Raw genomic sequence first — 17,089 nt, 5'->3', positions numbered from 1 at the left:
CATGAAGAGACATCAAGGAGGGAGTCGGGCTCTCTAAGCCCAAGGTTCCAGACACCAGACCAAATATGGGGTTCGGTGTCAAAGAGAGAGTCACTGTCCTGTGGATACCAGAGCACCCACTCAGGCAGGGAAGCTCTCTTAATCTTTTGACTAGGCCCTGAATCCTGTATTTCAAGGACTCTTTGACAGTCACACACCAGGGGCCCTCTGTGGACATTAGGGTGTCATAACAGGATAGACTAAAGTACTATACCTCATATTTCTGACTGACCCTGCCTAGTTAAAGCCCTGATGATAAATGTGTGTTGAGAGAAAAGGGAGGGTGAGGACAGCTTCTGCAGATGCCCAGCCTTGGGCTGCAGTGCTGTGTGCCTCCAGGAGGGGGCAGGATGCAGAGCGCTTCATTTAAGGGTAACACATGCCTAGATCTATACCCAAATAACAACGAAATTAGCCATCTATGCTGGCTAGCTTTATATCAACTTGGCACAAGCTAGAGTTATCAGAGAGCAGGGAGCCTCATTTGAGAAAATGTTTTCATAGTAAGCAAGCCTTGTAAGGCATTTTCTTAATTCATGGTTGATACACAGAAGCCCAGCCCATTAAGAAAACAGGCTGAGCTAGCATGGGGGGAACTTGCAAGCCAGTGAACAACAAACACTCTTCCATGACATCTGTATCAGCTCCTGTCCCCAGGTTCCTGCTCTGTTGATTCCTGTCCTGAGGGATCTTGATAATGAACTCTGATGTGGAGGCCTAAGCCCAACAGAGCTAACAGAGCTCTGCTTCCCAGGTTGCTTTGGTCGTGGTGTCTCATCACAGCAGTGCTAACCCGGACTAGGACTTCTCATTTCAGAAGCCCCTGCCTGGCCAATAGAATAATGGGCCAGGTTATACAGACCAGATCCGAGTCCCTTAGGGTTTCATATCCCACCCCCACCCCCAGGAGCCCCTGGAAGGCAACAGCCAGCCAGATCTTCCAGTCTTCCACTGCATGCTGCTGCCGCAGAAATAACACACAGGCCACCGAGGCAGGCCAGGAGGCTGGCGTGTGTAGCGCTGGGAGTGTGGCTCAGCTGGTAAAGTACCTGCCTGATATGCAAGGCATGAAGCTCTGGGTTTGACCTCCAGTAGCACAGAAAAGGTGTGGTAATACACACCTGTAATCACAGCAAAAGGCAGAGATTCGAAGGTTCAAGGCCAGTCTAAGTACATGAGACCCTGACTACATGAGTCAGAAAAGGAATGAAAGGGATAAAGAGAGTGGAGGGATGGATAGGCTGGGGGAGAGAGAGCTCGGGCAGCCCAGTGCTTATGGCATACTTTTTTGTTTGTTTGTTTGTTTTGGTTTTGGTTTTTGGGGTTTTTTTTTTGAGTTTTTTTTTATTTGTTTTTTGGGGGGGGGTTGTTTTATTTTGTTTTGAGACAGGATTTCTCAGTGTAGCCCTGGCTGTCCTGGAACTCACTCTGTAGACCAGACTGGTCAGAAATCCGCCTGCCTCTGCCTCCCAAGTGCTGGGATTACAGACGTGCCCACCACCGCCCGGCTGCCATACGACATGGCAAAGCCCTGTCAGCACTGCACATCGATGAACAAGCAGTTCGCCCAAAGTTACACAGTGATTCAAAACCCTGCCTCCACCCTCAGGTTCTTGCTACAGAAGATTCCAAGCAGCCCAGGGACCCCTCTGCTCACAACTTAAGATGCACCCAGGCGGAGGGAGGGTCCAGACTTTCCCTCCCCTTTGTCCCTCAGCCACTTTGCCCAAGCAGCAGAGATCCATCCTTGTCCACAAGAAGTCACTTTGTAACCAACCCGGGAACTTTTATTTACACAAAAGCCAGAGTGGTGTGGGCAAAAGGGACTAGGAAACAGTAATACCAAAACAAGGGAGATGGGTGTTTACTCGGATGAGAGACAGGCAGTATCGGGGCTGACCTAAGGACTGCCACCTCAGGGTATTCTCCCCCAACAGACACCCAATAAAAATAAGTCCAGAGAGTAAGAATGGGGTAAGGACCACCAGAAGCCTCAGCCCCCACCCCTGCCCCGAGGGTGGGCTGGCCAGTGCTGAATGGCATGGGTGAGGGATAGTTGGTACTCTGGGAAGAAAAACTGCCCTCTTCCCTTGGGCGGGGTGGCTCTCCAATACTTGCTCTGTTGGCATCACCTTTATCCCTGTGCTCTCCCCTCCCTCACTGAGCTTGTCTTCAGGACCCCTGGGTTTCCAGACAAGATCCTGAGAAATGTAGCCTCCTGGGGCTGGGGTGCACGTCCACCCAGAGGTGACCCTAGATGCTAACAGGCTCTGTCCTGGCTGGTTGCTCATGGCCCCTTGATAGACCCAGGCTCTGTGAGGCGAGCAGAGGTATAAGCTGAAGCTCCCAGGCAGGCGGCAGGCTCACAGAAGCCTGGTAGCCCCACTGGGCCTGGCCGGCCAGGTCGCCCGGCCTCTCCTGGAGCCCCTGGGGATCCTCGGTCTCCATCCTTGCCATTGATTGCCTGGCCAGGCCGGCCAGGAAGACCTGTGGGGGGGGGGGGGGGAGGACAGACCAGAGAGTAAGAATGGCATAAGCCCTGGCAGAAAATTGTTCAGGCAAGGAAAACTAGACCACGAATGTCATGGAAGACACAGACACTGCCCCACTCAAGAGTCCCAACTGCCAGGTCCTAGCCAGGCCCTCCCAGAGACACGCATGTCCTCCTGCTTGGCTGAGTGCCAGCCTTCCACACAGAAAACTCAAGAAAACTCAGCTGTCCATGAATCATTCATCCCCAAGCTGAGATAGAAGGGTGGCTGGACAGGACCAAGGTGTTACCTGGGATCCCTGGGGGCCCAGGCATCCCGGGGTGGCCACGGCCCATTTCTCCTCGATCCCCCTTCTCGCCACGCTTTCCTGCAGACAAAAAGGAGTGTCTTTTCCCAAACTGACAAGTCTTTCTCCCGCTATTCCTTTTGTTTCGTACACATCTACTGTGGAAGTATACTATTGGAGAAAATTGGAAAGAACCCTAGAGGGCTGGTTAGATAAAGGAGGATCCAGATAAAATTTGGGAGGTTCTGTATCAGATAAGGTTTGTTATAAGAAGGTGTCCAATAAATAACTGGCATTTACTATGTGCCAAGCCGCCCTTGACCCAATCTCCTTTGCCCAGCCTTAGCTCCAGTGCCAGTGGGGCACTCACCCTTGGGTCCAGTGTTGCCAATCTGACCCACTGCTCCCACGATGCCCGGAATGCCTCGGGGGCCAGGGTGCCCATTGGGTCCCTGTTTGCCTGGATATCCAGGGGGCCCAGGAGGTCCTGGGAGGCCCACCATTCCTGCTGCACCCAGGGCCTCTCGCTTGGCACTCACAGCTACCTCTGCAAGTTGCTCTGAAAGGAAGAGGAGGAAGAAGGGTGTAAGACGGAGCATCCTGGCCATACGCATGTAGACAGAAAAGCCCCTCATTGAGCTTCCCCTCCGCTAAGCCCTGTGTGCCGGAAGTCTGTCCAAGGTTCCACAGTGTCTGAGGAGGCAGAGCTGGAATGCACACCAGGGACTCCAGACTCCCGAGCAAAGAACATGAGAGGCTGATGAAGGATAACTGGGTACTGACGTGGGCTGTGAGGAGGAGCTGCAGCCCTCCCCTCACCTTGAATCATCTTCAGCACCACATCCACAATGTGCTGGTCACTGGCAGCTCGGCCCTAAGAGCAGAGGATACAATTCAGGAAGAAGCTCCGGCTGCCAAAACCAACCACTCCGCAACCCTCTGGTTCTCATCTTCATCCAACATTTTTGGGCAGGTGTCACACCCATTCTCTTGATCTGGGGCCAATCTATGAGAAGCCAAGACACCTCTGGGAACTCCCAGCTTTAAGTAACATGCCGCACCCCCAAGAAAATGCCTTTCCTACAGAAGCCCCTAGCTCTGGGGTGCACTCACCACCACACCCTGTCTCCCGGGTTGTCCTGGCACGCCTCGATCTCCCACCAGTCCTCGGGGCCCGGGAAGCCCGGGGTAGCCCTGCACTCCTGGGGCACCAGCATCTCCGCTGGGGCCAGGGTAGCCCGGCTCTCCACGGACTCCTTGCTGCCAGGGGTTGGTGTAGACTGAGAAGGCTTCTGAAGGAAGGGGAGAGTGGGGGAAAGGGGCGGGGAGGGGCGGAGCCAGAAAGAGGAAAGCATTGATTTGGGAGGGATGGAGAGGAGGAACTCACCTGTCCCTTAAGTCCTGGCTCGCCTGACTGGCCCTGCAAGCAAAGGAGAAGCAGTCAGGATGAGGCGGCGGGGAACCCAGGCCACGCACACACCGCACACCCTGTCCCCCCCCCCCCCGTTCTGGTGCCCCACTCACCTTCTCTCCTTTCTCTCCCGGTAGGCCGGCCACCCCCGGGTCACCCTATAGAAAGAGAACCTTGTGTCAAGAGGCAGCCGTGATAGCAAGGATGCGGGTCTCAGGGTCTGCAAGTGTGGACAGACCGGAGGCCTCAGGCACTCAATGCCTGCGAGCAGGACTCACCACTCCGCCTCGGGGCCCAGTCTTCCCTGGGGAACCCTGGAAAAAGAGATTGTGGTGTAGTAAAAAGTCCTCTCCAGGAGGGGAGCCCCTCTAACTCTATTTCTTCTAGTCTAACCCAATCCCATGGCTACAGCAGCCCAGACTCAGGCCCTTTTCCCGGGTGTTTCCCAGCCTCCTACTGCACCTTATCTCCTTTGATGCCTGGCAAGCCTTGGGGTCCGGGAATTCCTGGAAGGCCCTGCTCTCCCTTGGGGCCCTGAGGTTGGAGGGAAAATGAGTAAATCAAACAAGGGATCCAGGGTGGGCCCACTGTTCCCCTCAGCTGTGCTTACCTGTCGTCCTTGAGGGCCTGGCTGCCCCACTGGCCCCCTCTCACCCTGGTCGCCCTAAAATAGAAAATGGAGGTCACCCCTGGGCTCTCAGCAGGGCCAGCCTTTTAGACTAGGTCGGACTCCAGTAGGACAAGGGCCGCCCATCCATTCTGGTTGTCACCAGCAGGGGTCCCTATTGCTCGTTTTTTTACAGACATTCATTTGGATGTCTGTCAGAGAGGACCCAGTGCCAGCCGCTTCCAGGGTCCTTAGGGAGGCACCATTTACCTTCTGTCCCATGATGCCCTGTGGACCAATTTCTCCTCGAGGCCCTGGCTCCCCCTGGGAGGAGAAAGGAGGGTAAGCAGCAGACCCGGTGGGACCCTTCTTCCTACCCCGGCTCAGCCTTCCCTACCCCGGACCAGCTCATTGGCTTCAGTTAGAGACTGGCCTAGAGAACAGAATAAGCTTGCTAGATAGAGACAGTGGGACCGACTCCAGACACTCCCCAGGCGTGGCCTTCATCCCTCAGCCTCACCCTGGCCCCACACTAGCCCACATCAAGGACTCAGGCCTAGGAGAATCAAAGCCCTCCTGGGAGGGGAGAATAGAGGGGGGACACTCACTTCTTTCCCAGGGGGACCGGAGATTCCCGGGAAGCCCTGCTGGCCTGGTTCACCCTGCAGGAAAACACAGTTCTCTTGTCAGTCTGATCTTGCCAGTCATAGCCTCAGGCAGACCCAGGAACCTCAACAAAGCCTACAACCGAATAAGCAGGGACGAGTGCGGGCTTGGGGGTGGGGGTGGGGCGGTTCTTGATCAAATCCTCTGGATTCCATTGCTTTTCCTGGGTTTGTTTCTCCTCTGGATTCCAGGCCACATCTTGTCTCTACTAAGCCAGGATCGATCATGGGCAGGGTGGTAGCAAAAGGTGGTTTGGCCTAAGGGGCTTGTGTCAAGCCTTAAGGAAGCACTGGGCCTCACAGTCCTTGAGCCATGCCTCGTCTCTCACTCCCTGGTCCCCTTATTGAGATAGAGCAGATTCTCCTGGCCAAGGGGGTCTCCTCACCTTGTCTCCAGGGCCTCCTTTTGTTCCAGGCTGACCCGGCACACCCTAAAAGAAAATTTGGTATTGATTTCTGCCCTGACATGGGGAGATCGGTGTACTTGCCACATTGCCCCCATGCCCAGTCCAGATTTTTCCCCCTTGTGAGAACTAAACAACCAACCATGGACCTTTGCTGTTGGAAGGGTGGGCTTTGGACAGTGACCTGTCTATCTGTGTTGTGTTCATGGGAAGGAATAACACACAGTGCCCGGCGTGGTGGCGCACGCCTTTAATCCCAGCACTTGGGAGGCAGAGGCAGGCGGATTTCTGAGTTCGAGGCCAGCCTGGTCTACAGAGTGAGTGCCAGGACTACACAGAGAAACCCTGTCTCGAAATAAATAAATAAATAAATAAATAAACAAACAAACAAACAAACCAGAGAGAGAGAGAGACAGTGAACACAAGTCTACACTTGCACAGAGAGGCAAGCTGTGGCCTGTCCGTGCCCTCAGGAAGGAGAAGGGTGAGCACTTACAGGCTGCACTCCAGAACTGTGGAGTACGGTTATCAGGCTGGGCTCAAATTGTGGTGGTCACTGAATACCAAGATGCGCTAGTGAGGTCAAAGATTACAGCCCCCCCCCCTTTAAACTGTTTGCTCATTACCATGTCCCTCAAGTAATCAATAACAACTGAATGGCTAAGCTGAGTGAATTTCATAGAGGCACTGGGGAGCCTAAAGAGATAAGCAGGGAAATGTTTAGATTCCACTCAGCCGACATGGAGGATATGTAACAATGTAAGATTAGACTAAAATGACCATCCAGTGTTGAGGCTGCTGACCCCAAGTCAGGAGCTGAACAGACAGTGACAAGGTGATGTAGTGACAGGGCCAGAGCTCTGGTATAATTTTTACCTCATCAGCCCTCACACCCCACAGAGAGGGAGACAGCAGGGTGGCTGGCTTGCTGAGGCCCAGGAGGATCAACCTGCCCGTGGGCAGCCTGGCCGGCTTCCACTGTTACTCACCGCTAAGCCCTGGTGGCCTGGGCTTCCTGGCCGTCCCACTTGTCCTGCACTGCCCTAGAGAGACAAACCACGGAAACACAGATGAGAACCCCAGCCTGAGGCCTCACGGCCCCACCTAAGTGCAGGCAGAGAAAACGCATCCAGAAACAAGAAGGTCTCCTGGAAACAGACGGAGAGCCGCTGGTGCTGAAGCTTCTAGGATTGGTGTGGCAGGGCTCAAAGGCCTGAGGAGGAACAGGCCTAGCCCTGCCCAGCCCCACGAGGGCTCCCTACTCTTACCTTCATGCCAGGAATGCCTGGGGTCCCATCCTTGCCATCAATGCCTGGTGGACCCTGCTCGGGAACACAGTTCAAGGGAGTCTCATGAACTTTGAAGGGGGTCTTCAAGGGAAGACCCATTGAGTCAAGCCACCCACCCTGTGACAGGAACCTCTGTGACAGGCACCGTGTACAAGCAGAGAAGCTGTGATCATCTCAGGAGACACCAGCCCACAGGGGACAGGGTTAAGAAGGACAAGCCACACCCTTCCTTGGTGTGTGGATGACCGCTCAGATTGCTCAAGCTTCCCACTGTCCCTCCACCGATTCCCCAATACTTGCAGGTGGACATACTCTCAGACTGTAAACCGGTGAGGTTACAGAGCTGGCAGCCCGCCCACCACAGAGTTCAGTCTAGATCCCCAGCTCCCTCTCCATGTAGGGACACCGACAAACTGACCAGGCACAGGGCCTGGACCCTGAGTGCTTACCGTCGTTCCCTTTGGGCCTGTTATCCCCTGGGGTCCTCGGGCACCTTGGCTCCCCTGCAAAGTAGACAGGAGGTCACCTTTAGAACACTGAGCCTAACTGGCTGTGGTGAGAGGAAGGCACTACTGAGGCAATGGTCCCAGAGTCCTGTGGCTTGGGCTAGACTCAGAGGCTGACTGGGAATCACTCAAGACCTGCAGCCTGGCACTAAGGGAAGGGCGTCCAGATCGTCACTGAGCATCTGGGCAGGGAGGGCAGTGCAGTGGTTCCTGGGAGCCCCGGCATTCACACACAGTGGGTGCTCAGGTAGAGAAACAGTTACCAAGAGTGATGGGTGGGCTTCATATTGGGTGAGGGGAGGGCATCTTGATTTGAATAAGAGCGATGAAGATAGTTTGGGGAAAGCTAGAATAAACAAAAGACTACTTGGTGATTTGGTGATGCTAAAGATAACTGCATCCTTCATAGTTTTCTTTTTTTTTTTTTTTTTTTTTTTTGGTTTTTTGGATTTGGTTTTTTCGAGACAGGGTTTCTCTGTATAGCCCTGGAACTCACTCTGTAGACCAGGCTGGCCTCGAACTCAGAAATCTGCCTGCCTCTGCTTCCCAAGTGCTGGGATTAAAGGTGTGCGCCACCACCGCCAAACTTGCTCATATATTTTTAATTAAAAACTTTTCTGGCAATTTCATTCATGCATATAATGTATTTTGGGTCATTTGTAATTCCTATCACCCACTCTCATCCCTCTCCCACTCCTACTGAACCCCCCTCTTCCCAGTGAGTTCCCCTCTCAATCTCAGGTCTTTTTGTTTGTTTTGTGGGTATGTGTTGTTGTTGTTGTTATGATGATGTTGATGGTGGTGGTGGTGGTGATGATGATGATGGTGGTGGTGGTGGTAGTGATGATAATGATGATGTATGTGTGTGTGCATGTGTGTGTGTGTGCGCATGCGTGCATGCGTGCGCGCGTGTGTGTGTGTGTGTGGGGGGGGTGTGCATGTGTGTGTGCATGTGTGTGTGTGCGTGCATGCGTGTGTGTGTGTGTGTGTGTGTGTGTGTGTGTGTGTGTGTGTGTGTGTGCATGTGTGTGTGTGCGTGCGCGCGTGTGTGTGTGTTGGGGAACATGCAAGTGCTATAGTACGTGCACGGAAATCAGCAGACAACTTTGTGGAATTGGTTCTCTGCTTCGTTCCACCTTTAATTAGGTGGATTCCAGGAACTAAACTCAGGTCACCGCCATCCCTTTACGTGTATAAAACTCATTTTAATTAGGTTGTTTGTATGCACAACTGGAATATGGGCAACTTGCTAGTGGCTGCAACACTGAAGAAAATGGCTTCCTGTCTCCAGGCAACTATTTCCGGGATTCCCAAGCCACGCACCCTTTGCTCAGTTTTCTGTGATTTTAAAACTCCTCAGAAGGACAGGAGTGGTGGCGCATGCCTTCAATTCTAGCACGTGAGAGACAGAGGCAGAGAGATCTCTGTGAGTTATAGGACAGCCTGGTCTACAGAATGAGTTCCAGGACAGCTGGGACTATGTAGAGAGATCCTGTCTCAAAACAAATAAACAAAAACCCTGCTCAGAAAAAGGGTCTGTGACAAAAAAAAAAGAAAAAGAAAAAGAGAGGGAGAGAGAAAAAGAGAGAAGGAGGGAGGGAGGGAGAGAGAGAGAGAGAGGGAGGGAGGGAGAGAGAACGAAAGATTAAGCAACTGTTATGATGTCTTTGGATCCAGACCAAATTCCATTAGTTCCATAGTTGATTTGCTGGAATTTCATTGTCTGACCCCAGTGGCTACAAGATTGGATCCCAAGGCTTCTGTTGAAGTCTGTTGACTGGGTTCTCACTGCAGACCATCAGAATACCCCCATACCCAGAAGTCACCCCCATCCAGACTGACAGGCACATATATAAATGCCAATGGCGTATGCACACACACCAGCCTTGGATGGAGACAATCCCTTTCCAGTACTCTTCAGGGGGTCTGTTCGGATAACGGGGGCCTGAGCACTTACCACATCCCCCTTCTCGCCGGCTCGGCCTGGTGGCCCTCTTGGGCCTTCTTCACCCTGGTGTGAAGAAGACAAGAGAGCCCAGATCACATGAGCCCATGAAGACCAGCACCCAGTTTGAAGCCATAGGCCTCCGGTGTAGGGCCTGGAGACAGAAGCTGACTTACCGGTGGCCCAGCTGCCCCGACGGGGCCCACCATGCCTTTATATCCACGAGGACCCTGGGGAGAGGAAAAGATTGCAGATCAGCCCTAGATGGACTTTAGAGCCCAGATGGCCTTTACTGGTCACAGCAACGCTCTCACGGCCCCCATAGACTCACCATCTCTCCCTTGGGGCCTGCCATGCCTGGGTAGCCCCTGATGCCTTGGGGACCCTGTCAAAAACAAACAAACAAACAAACTAATGATGGTGGAGACATCTGCGAGGCCCAATTCATTTATGCCTTTTCTGACCCACCCCTCTCTCACAATGCCCCTTTAACATGGTCAGAGTGTCCCTGTCTCCTGCACAGTACAAAGCTGCTCAGATGTAGAGAGGGACCAGGGCACTTAAACAAATGGTGGCACACCTGGACCTTAGTCAGGCCTTCTGGTGGGCAGCCTTGGTTCTGTCCTCCCTATCCCTATAGTCAGGTTGACTCAATCTGTCAACCTATGCAGGCACCCCAGCCAGACACAGATGTCTTTATGCGTTAGAGGCCGGGGCAGGTGAAAGGTCGCATTAAAGGGCTCCCAGGATAAGAGAGGGCAGAGCAGGGGGTGCTTCGTACCGGTGGTCCAGGGATGCCTTGTTCTCCAGAGGCACCCACATCTCCCTTGGGGCCCTAGGAGCAAGGAAGAGCAATCAGACTAACAGGCGAATACAAGACAAACAGACGTCAGCAACCTTTCCAACACAGACAACCAGACAGGGCAATTAGAAGCCATGAAGTCCCATACCACGTGAACAGGGGACTCAACAAGAGACCCAGTGGCCTCCTGCTCCTCAGCTCAGGGATCTGCCCCCCCTTGAGCCCATAAGGACAGAGGAAGGGATGAAGAAGGAGGCAGGATTGCCTCCCTTTAACCCTCGTCCTCACCCCTGGCCCTTAGCTCTCATACTCACTGGCTTCCCCTGGCGACCAGGATCCCCCAGGATCCCCCGTTTGCCCGGATGGCCCTAAAAGGAAAAGGGGATTCTTGAGCCCCAGATTCCCTCCAAGGACCTGTTGTACCCTCCCACCCAGGAAAAGCCGCCCTCTCACCTTCACTCCTTGCAGGCCCTGGGGACCCTTCACACCAGCTGGACAGTTGGTTGGACACTGGAAAGAAAATCCTATGAGGCCTTGAGGTTCCTTGCCGGTCAGGGCCAGCTGAGCAATGCTTCCCAAACCCCCTCCCATCTCTCACTGAAAACTCATCAGTTTCTCCAGACCCCATTTCTCACCAAGAAATCCGCACTCCCTTCCAGGCCCTGGATGGTTCCTGGTCGGCCCTGAGAGGAGATGTGATAGGGATGAGACTTGATCCATCCCCACCTCAAGACATTTCCTCGGGAACATATGGCCGTCGAAGAGAGTTGAAGACACTTACTGGTTTCCCTGGGGGCCCTGGGGGCCCTGACGGTCCCTCAGGTCCTGGATCCCCCTGGAGGCAAGAAGAACCGAAATTATGTCATCCTGCTGGAGCCTGGCTTATCCTCTCTCCTTCCCAACCCCCTTCTAGCTCTGCCCCATCCCACATCCTTTAGGTGCCTCCAGAAAGCTGCCACCATTAGGAGAGCCAGGAAGCTGGCAGGCAGCACCAGCCCTGAGCCTCCCAGTAAGACAATGCTGCAGTCCCAGATTCAGTAGGAGAGCGTCTGCCCCGGGCCTGGAGGAGTTCCTCCTGGGCCAGAAACTCCTAGAAAGCCTGACGCAGACTGCCAGCTTAAGTCTGCAGGGCAAGGGGCAGAGTTAAAGGGTGAGTGGGGCTCACCTTGGGGCCTGGGGTTCCAATCTCACCAGGGAGGCCAACAGGTCCAGGCGGTCCCTATGGGGCAAAGAGATGGCTGTCCCAGATGCCTCACAAGGTCAGCCACCTTAGATGGGAAGGTAGGGACAAGTACCACAAGTCTCTTCTTCACTGTGACTAGTTAAACAACTCCCAGCAGACAGAGTTTATGAGGCTGTAAGGACCAGACTATTCCAGACCCACACTGGCCCACTCTTGACACCAACATAGCATGCTGGTTCTTTCTCATGATGAGGACTCCCTCCTTCCCCGGTGCCTGAGTACCCTGCCCCGTGCCCTCAGAACTCAGAACTTACGGGAGGTCCAGCAAAGCCAGGGCCCTGTGACAGAGGAAAAGGAAGTCAGGTTAACAGCTCCCCTTGTCAGGTTCTCCCAAGCCCTAGAGGGCCTCTCCACACCCTTGTGCATGGCACTCACCGGCAGGCCAGGGGGACCTGGGAGGCCAGGCTGGCCCTGCAGGAGTAATGAAAGAGAGAGATTCAGAGGCTAGAGCCTTCTGGGATCCTTACTTCCCTCTACTCCAGTTCTTCCGAGCTCCAGCCTTAGTTTGTCTTCAGTGAACACGTACCTTGACTCCAGGGGTCCCCATGGGTCCAGGCTCTCCCTTGGCTCCCATTAAGCCCTGGGGAAGAAAGAGATGGATCACTGAGGTGCAGCCTCCCCTCAACTCACAGGGCAGGGCAAGTCTAGGGGATTCCTTAGGCTTCCACAGCAGTTGGAGGCCTGGGAACCATACCTTCCCCCTCTTCTGGTTTACTTAGGAATCCAGGGATGTAGGCAAAACAATTCTTCTTCTTTTTTTTTTTTTTTTTTTTGGTAAAGACAAAGTCTCATTATGCCCAGCCTAGGCAAGCCTTGGATCTTGCTATGTAGACCAGGCTGGCCTCAAACTCAAAAAGATCCATCCTGGAATTAAAGGCTTGTACCACCATGCCTTGCAATTATCCTTTTGTTGTGTTGTTGAGATAGAAATTCCTAGTTCACTGGGTACCCGAGGGTGACCTTGAATTTATGACTTTCCCACCCCCTGAGTACTGGAATTACAGACGTGTACTACCATGCCCAATTGTGATGCTACCACTCTGCAACTGAGCTCCAGTCTCAAGGCAGTTACCCTCCTCTGAGAGGCTAGAAATGAAGACTCAGACACCTGTGGGCTCAGCCTAGCTGCTCACAGCTGGAGTCTAGGTATTCAGCCATGAAGCTGGACTGGCGAAGGGCTCGGCTTCTGCTCTTGGTAACTTCTGAAAGCCTTCATTTTCTCATTCTCCCTCAAATGAGTGAACACACCCACCTCTCTGGGCAGACTTGCTAGAGTGGGCAGTGTGTTTTGTAATCTCTGTGGGGTGTGGGTGAGGAATACTCCCATCAATTAACCTTCCCCACCTCCCTAAGACTGTCCTCAGGAATGTGTGGCTTTGAGGTCCTTGGGAACTCTGTAATGGTGTTCCTTCCCTGAGCTGTGCCAGAGCTGCAGAGGGGATAGATGGAAAAGAGAAGCAATGGGGACACAGTGACAATGTGTGTATGGGGGAAGGGGGACAGAGGGGCATGCTTATGGGACACAGAAAGGCAGTATAATTCCTAGAGGCCAGAAATATGAGACTAAGTCCCACCCACGTCTGCAGACAATCCTGGTCCTCACAGAAAGCAAAGCCCCTCTCTGGCTCCAAGGCTTCCAGACAGGGTGGATGAGACAGGAGTGAGGTCACAGCTGTATCAGACGAGGAGGCCTGACTGGCTACAGAGCCGACATCTTGCTGCCCTTCTGACCAGAGCATGTGTGAACAAAGCCAGGATCAGACTCTTCCCAGCCTTGGGTACTCACATCGATGCCAGACTTCCCATCGGGACCATCCGGCCCGGGTTTGCCAGGCTCGCCTTTGGATCCCTTGAAATTAGAAGCAGAACAGATATTAGTCAGAGGAGAGAAAGTAGTGGAACCATCAAAGGTAAAAGAAAAAATAAAGCACTCACCGGAGGACCAACTTTACCTGGAGGCCCCTTGTCACCCTGAAAGACATAACAGCCAGTGAGAAACCCGCTTCCCTAAGAGATGGTGAGGACAAGCCTGGCTGGGTGGTCCCCAAGAGCTTTCTCCTCTCTTTTGTGCTGAAACTTGCACTTTAAAAAAAACAGCTCCCTTTGCTCAAATCGAAATTCAGCTGCACACAGGCCTTCAGTTCCAGAACTCGGGAGGCCTCTAGAAGTATGTATAAATCTGTAAGTCCAAGGACAGCCTAGTCTAACAGCAAATTTCAGGACAGCCAGGGTTGCACAAAGAGACCTTGTCTACATTAAATTAAACTAAATTAAAACAGAACAAAATAGAAGTGCATCAACACCAATCCAGCCACCTGAGAGGGGCGTTTAATCAAATAGATTCTAGGCATGCTGATGTTGGTGGGGCCCTAGCTGTCAAGTCCCCGGGCTTCTGGGTAACCGGGAGAAATAAAGCAAATGAACAAAAAAAAAAATTAAAAAATAAAGTTTTTAGAGAAATCTGAAGAAGAGGGTGGTGGGGTTTTCAGTCAGGAAAACCAGAGACTCAGGACAGAGGCAAGGATGAAGGGGAGCAACATGGGGGTAGATTCAACGTGTTCCCAAGAAAAGAAAGGTCTCTTTTCTGTGTGACAAAGGACCCTTGGTGGGAGACAGGCAGGGCAGGGCGGTGGAGTCAGATTTAGCCCCAGAGAGGCCCCCGGGCATTCCGGAGCCTGCAGCAGCAAGAGTCTGGCTGGAGCCCAGCGCCCTGCGTTCGGGGGTGGGGACACCAGACTGAATAGAAGTCTGTCCAAACAGTAAACATCCAGCCGACCTCCTGAGGGAGCCTCCAGAATGAGGTAGTTAACCCTCAGCACACTGGGAGAGCAGAAGGCAAGCCCAGCTGATTCTAAACCGGGGAGCTAAAAGCCAAAGGCAGAGTGCGGTCCCAAGCGGCTCAGCAGTCTACGCTGGGTTCTCCAGCTTCCTTAAAGAAGCACGTAGTGTGTCAGGGGACAGCGCGAAGAGGAGGAAGAGAGGGAGGGGGATAAGGGCTCGCTGTGAGCCGAGGCCAACAGCAGAACAGCAGGCCCTTGTTGCTGGGTGGCTAACAGCCTCCCGCATTTCAAGGCTGATTTGGGGTTTTCTCTGAACAGACAGACGCCTTGTGGTCTCTGCAGTCACCGCCTACTGGCAACAGGGGGCGCTAAACTTCCAGGCATCCCCACCCCTGCGCTCACAAAGTTCTCCTTTGTGGACAGCCCTCCTTCCTCCCAAGTCTGAAGTTAGATACTCACGTCGATGCCATCCGAACCAGGCACTCCTGGTGGCCCTGGTGGCCCTGGAGGACCCGGCTCCCCTGGTGGACCTCTCTGAAAAAATACACAAGAGTGCAGCGCTCAGACAGTACGCAGAACTGGGCTCCCAGGGGCTGCTGGAAGGTGACTAGGGTGGCATCTCCCCAAGGAGACGGTGCTCCACGGGGGGTTTGTTGAGCAGCCACTGTGTGTCAGGCACTGTGTGCCACATTATGCTCGTTGCTTTATGAACTACCGAGAACTCTAGGGGGTACTATTAGGGGTGACAGGCAGAGGGTGAAGAAACACACACAAAGACTACAGGCTCATGATCACTGAAGTGAATGACGAAGCCGGGATTACATCCTAGGTTGGCTGACTCCTTCCCCTGGACCACACGGTCTTTGCACTGTCACGATGGGAAATAGATGAAGATATCATTTGCTCAAATCACAGATGATGTGCAAGATGGTGCCTAACGGCCGATGACCGTTCGAACTACTGCTGTTTTCTAAGCAACAACAGGTAAGTATAGCGGTGAACTGGCACCTCTTCCTCGCCTCTGGTGAAGGTAAAGTGCCCTCAAGAGAAGGAAAGCTGGGGCTCTTCCCACCCGGTCCTTCCTAAGGTGTCTCTCGACTCAGGAAGACGTCCGCGCGTGCCAGACGCTGGCGCCAGGTGCCCTCCCCAGGTTGAGAAGTGCCAGGCCGGCGCCCCACAGGCGAGCTGTACCCCTGCAGTAGCGCTGCTTGGCGCACGGGCCGGATCGCGCCAGACCCAGGGTCCCTATTAGGTCCTAAGCGGGGCATCTCTTTCCCAGGCCCCAGCTGTCCCTGCGAAGTGAGGCAGAAGCCCACGGTCAGGGGAAACGGACGTACTGGGGCGACAGAGAAGTCTGGCTGGAACCCGGGCCCCTTAGGAGACTCCGGGGGCGGAGGCTCTGCTGTGGACTGAATAGCCACCATTGTCTCCGCCGCCACCTGGGTTCTCTCCGCTGCCAGGACCCCGCGCCATCTCCTGCTCGACGCTGCCTGTCCCAGGCAAGGTCCCTCTGGCTCCCGGACTAATCAGTCTCCCTTCACTGCGCGCGGTGTGCAGGGTATGCACCACCCCAGCGGCTCTGTCCTCAGCTGCCCCTCGGGCTAGGGACGGACTAAAACAGGCCCTAAAGACTCCAGGATCCTAGACCCAGGCTCTGCATCAGGGACTGCGATGCCAGAGAAGTGACAAGACTTACGATCTGAGCCAGGGCGAGCCACAGCACCTGGAGCAGAACGACCAGGCTGCGGGGCGCGGGCACGGCGGTCATGGCGAGCAGCGGGTTCTGGAGCGGCGATGCTCGCACCGACGGCGTGGGCTGCTTTAGGAGCCTTGGACTGGATCTTCCGAAAACGCGGAGGGGCGGACCGGGGCGGGGACCTGAAGGCCTGTCACCTGAGAGCACTTGTGGGGAGAAAGTGTCCAGCTCCGCCCGGCCAGGGGCGGACCTTCTGTGCCCACCCTGAATCTGCGTTCTAAATTTGACCAGAAGCCCCAGCTGGGGAGTCCCAGAGGCATCTCGGGATACCGGACCACTTTCTGTGTGAAGAGCAGAAGCCCATCCGAAGTCCCTTTCCTCCTTGCCCTCCAGGATCAAAGCTTTCCTCCTGGTCCTCAGCCCCATCCTTTCCCCATCCCCCACCACCTCCACCCCCGGCCTGAGGCAAGCTTGCATGGGTCCTTTATCCTCCAGAGCCTCAACTGTCTCTGTCTCCTCTCAGGTTCTGGAGACCTGGCCAGTACTCCACCCAACTCGGTCTTTTCTAACTAGCTCAATCCTCTCCACAGTCAGGTCCCTGCCATATTAAGACACCAACAGCTTTCTTGAATCAGCCACCTCCGGATTTCTCCATCTGCCTCTTCTCTCCCCTTCCACCATCAATTCCAGTAGCGTTGTCTGTGGCCTCTAAACCTCCCTGATTTCCTCTCGCCTCCTGCTTCCATCGACCAGTGAGATCCCAGCATCTTCCACCCTTGATGCAGGAGGCTGTTAGCGTTTGACCTGCCCTCAGCAATGCTGTCTTCACGTCTCTCCCAAGCATCCACCAGGCACCCAATTTGACCTTGAACAATTATATCCTTTGAAAAAAATCAGTTTTTATTTACGCGTATGAGTGTTTTG

General features: G+C 54.0%; 1 protein-coding gene across 1 annotated transcript; it reads right to left on the bottom strand.

The window, feature by feature from the left end:
* Positions 1 to 1,858: 1,858 nt before the first annotated feature.
* Positions 1,859 to 16,237, bottom strand: Col9a2 (collagen type IX alpha 2 chain). The gene is made up of 32 exons (XM_052175665.1): positions 16,166 to 16,237; positions 14,929 to 15,003; positions 13,625 to 13,660; positions 13,476 to 13,538; positions 12,216 to 12,269; positions 12,065 to 12,100; positions 11,944 to 11,967; positions 11,612 to 11,665; positions 11,228 to 11,281; positions 11,082 to 11,129; positions 10,900 to 10,956; positions 10,761 to 10,814; positions 10,426 to 10,479; positions 9,976 to 10,029; positions 9,821 to 9,874; positions 9,657 to 9,710; positions 7,643 to 7,696; positions 7,173 to 7,226; positions 6,894 to 6,947; positions 5,887 to 5,931; positions 5,444 to 5,497; positions 5,106 to 5,159; positions 4,839 to 4,892; positions 4,691 to 4,762; positions 4,507 to 4,542; positions 4,342 to 4,386; positions 4,205 to 4,237; positions 3,931 to 4,077; positions 3,637 to 3,691; positions 3,188 to 3,376; positions 2,821 to 2,898; positions 1,859 to 2,526 (listed from the first exon to the last, which is right to left on the bottom strand). The coding sequence occupies exons 1-32, from the start codon at positions 16,235 to 16,237 to the stop codon at positions 2,327 to 2,329; spliced, it is 2,067 nt and encodes a 688-aa protein (XP_052031625.1). The 3' UTR covers positions 1,859 to 2,326.
* Positions 16,238 to 17,089: the final 852 nt, after the last annotated feature.

This window comes from Apodemus sylvaticus, chromosome 3 (genome assembly GCF_947179515.1).
Source record: "Apodemus sylvaticus chromosome 3, mApoSyl1.1, whole genome shotgun sequence".
NCBI classification, from domain to species: domain Eukaryota; kingdom Metazoa; phylum Chordata; class Mammalia; order Rodentia; family Muridae; genus Apodemus; species Apodemus sylvaticus.
The sequence above is the reverse complement of the archived record's forward strand: the minus strand, read 5'-3'. Positions and strand labels throughout refer to the sequence as shown.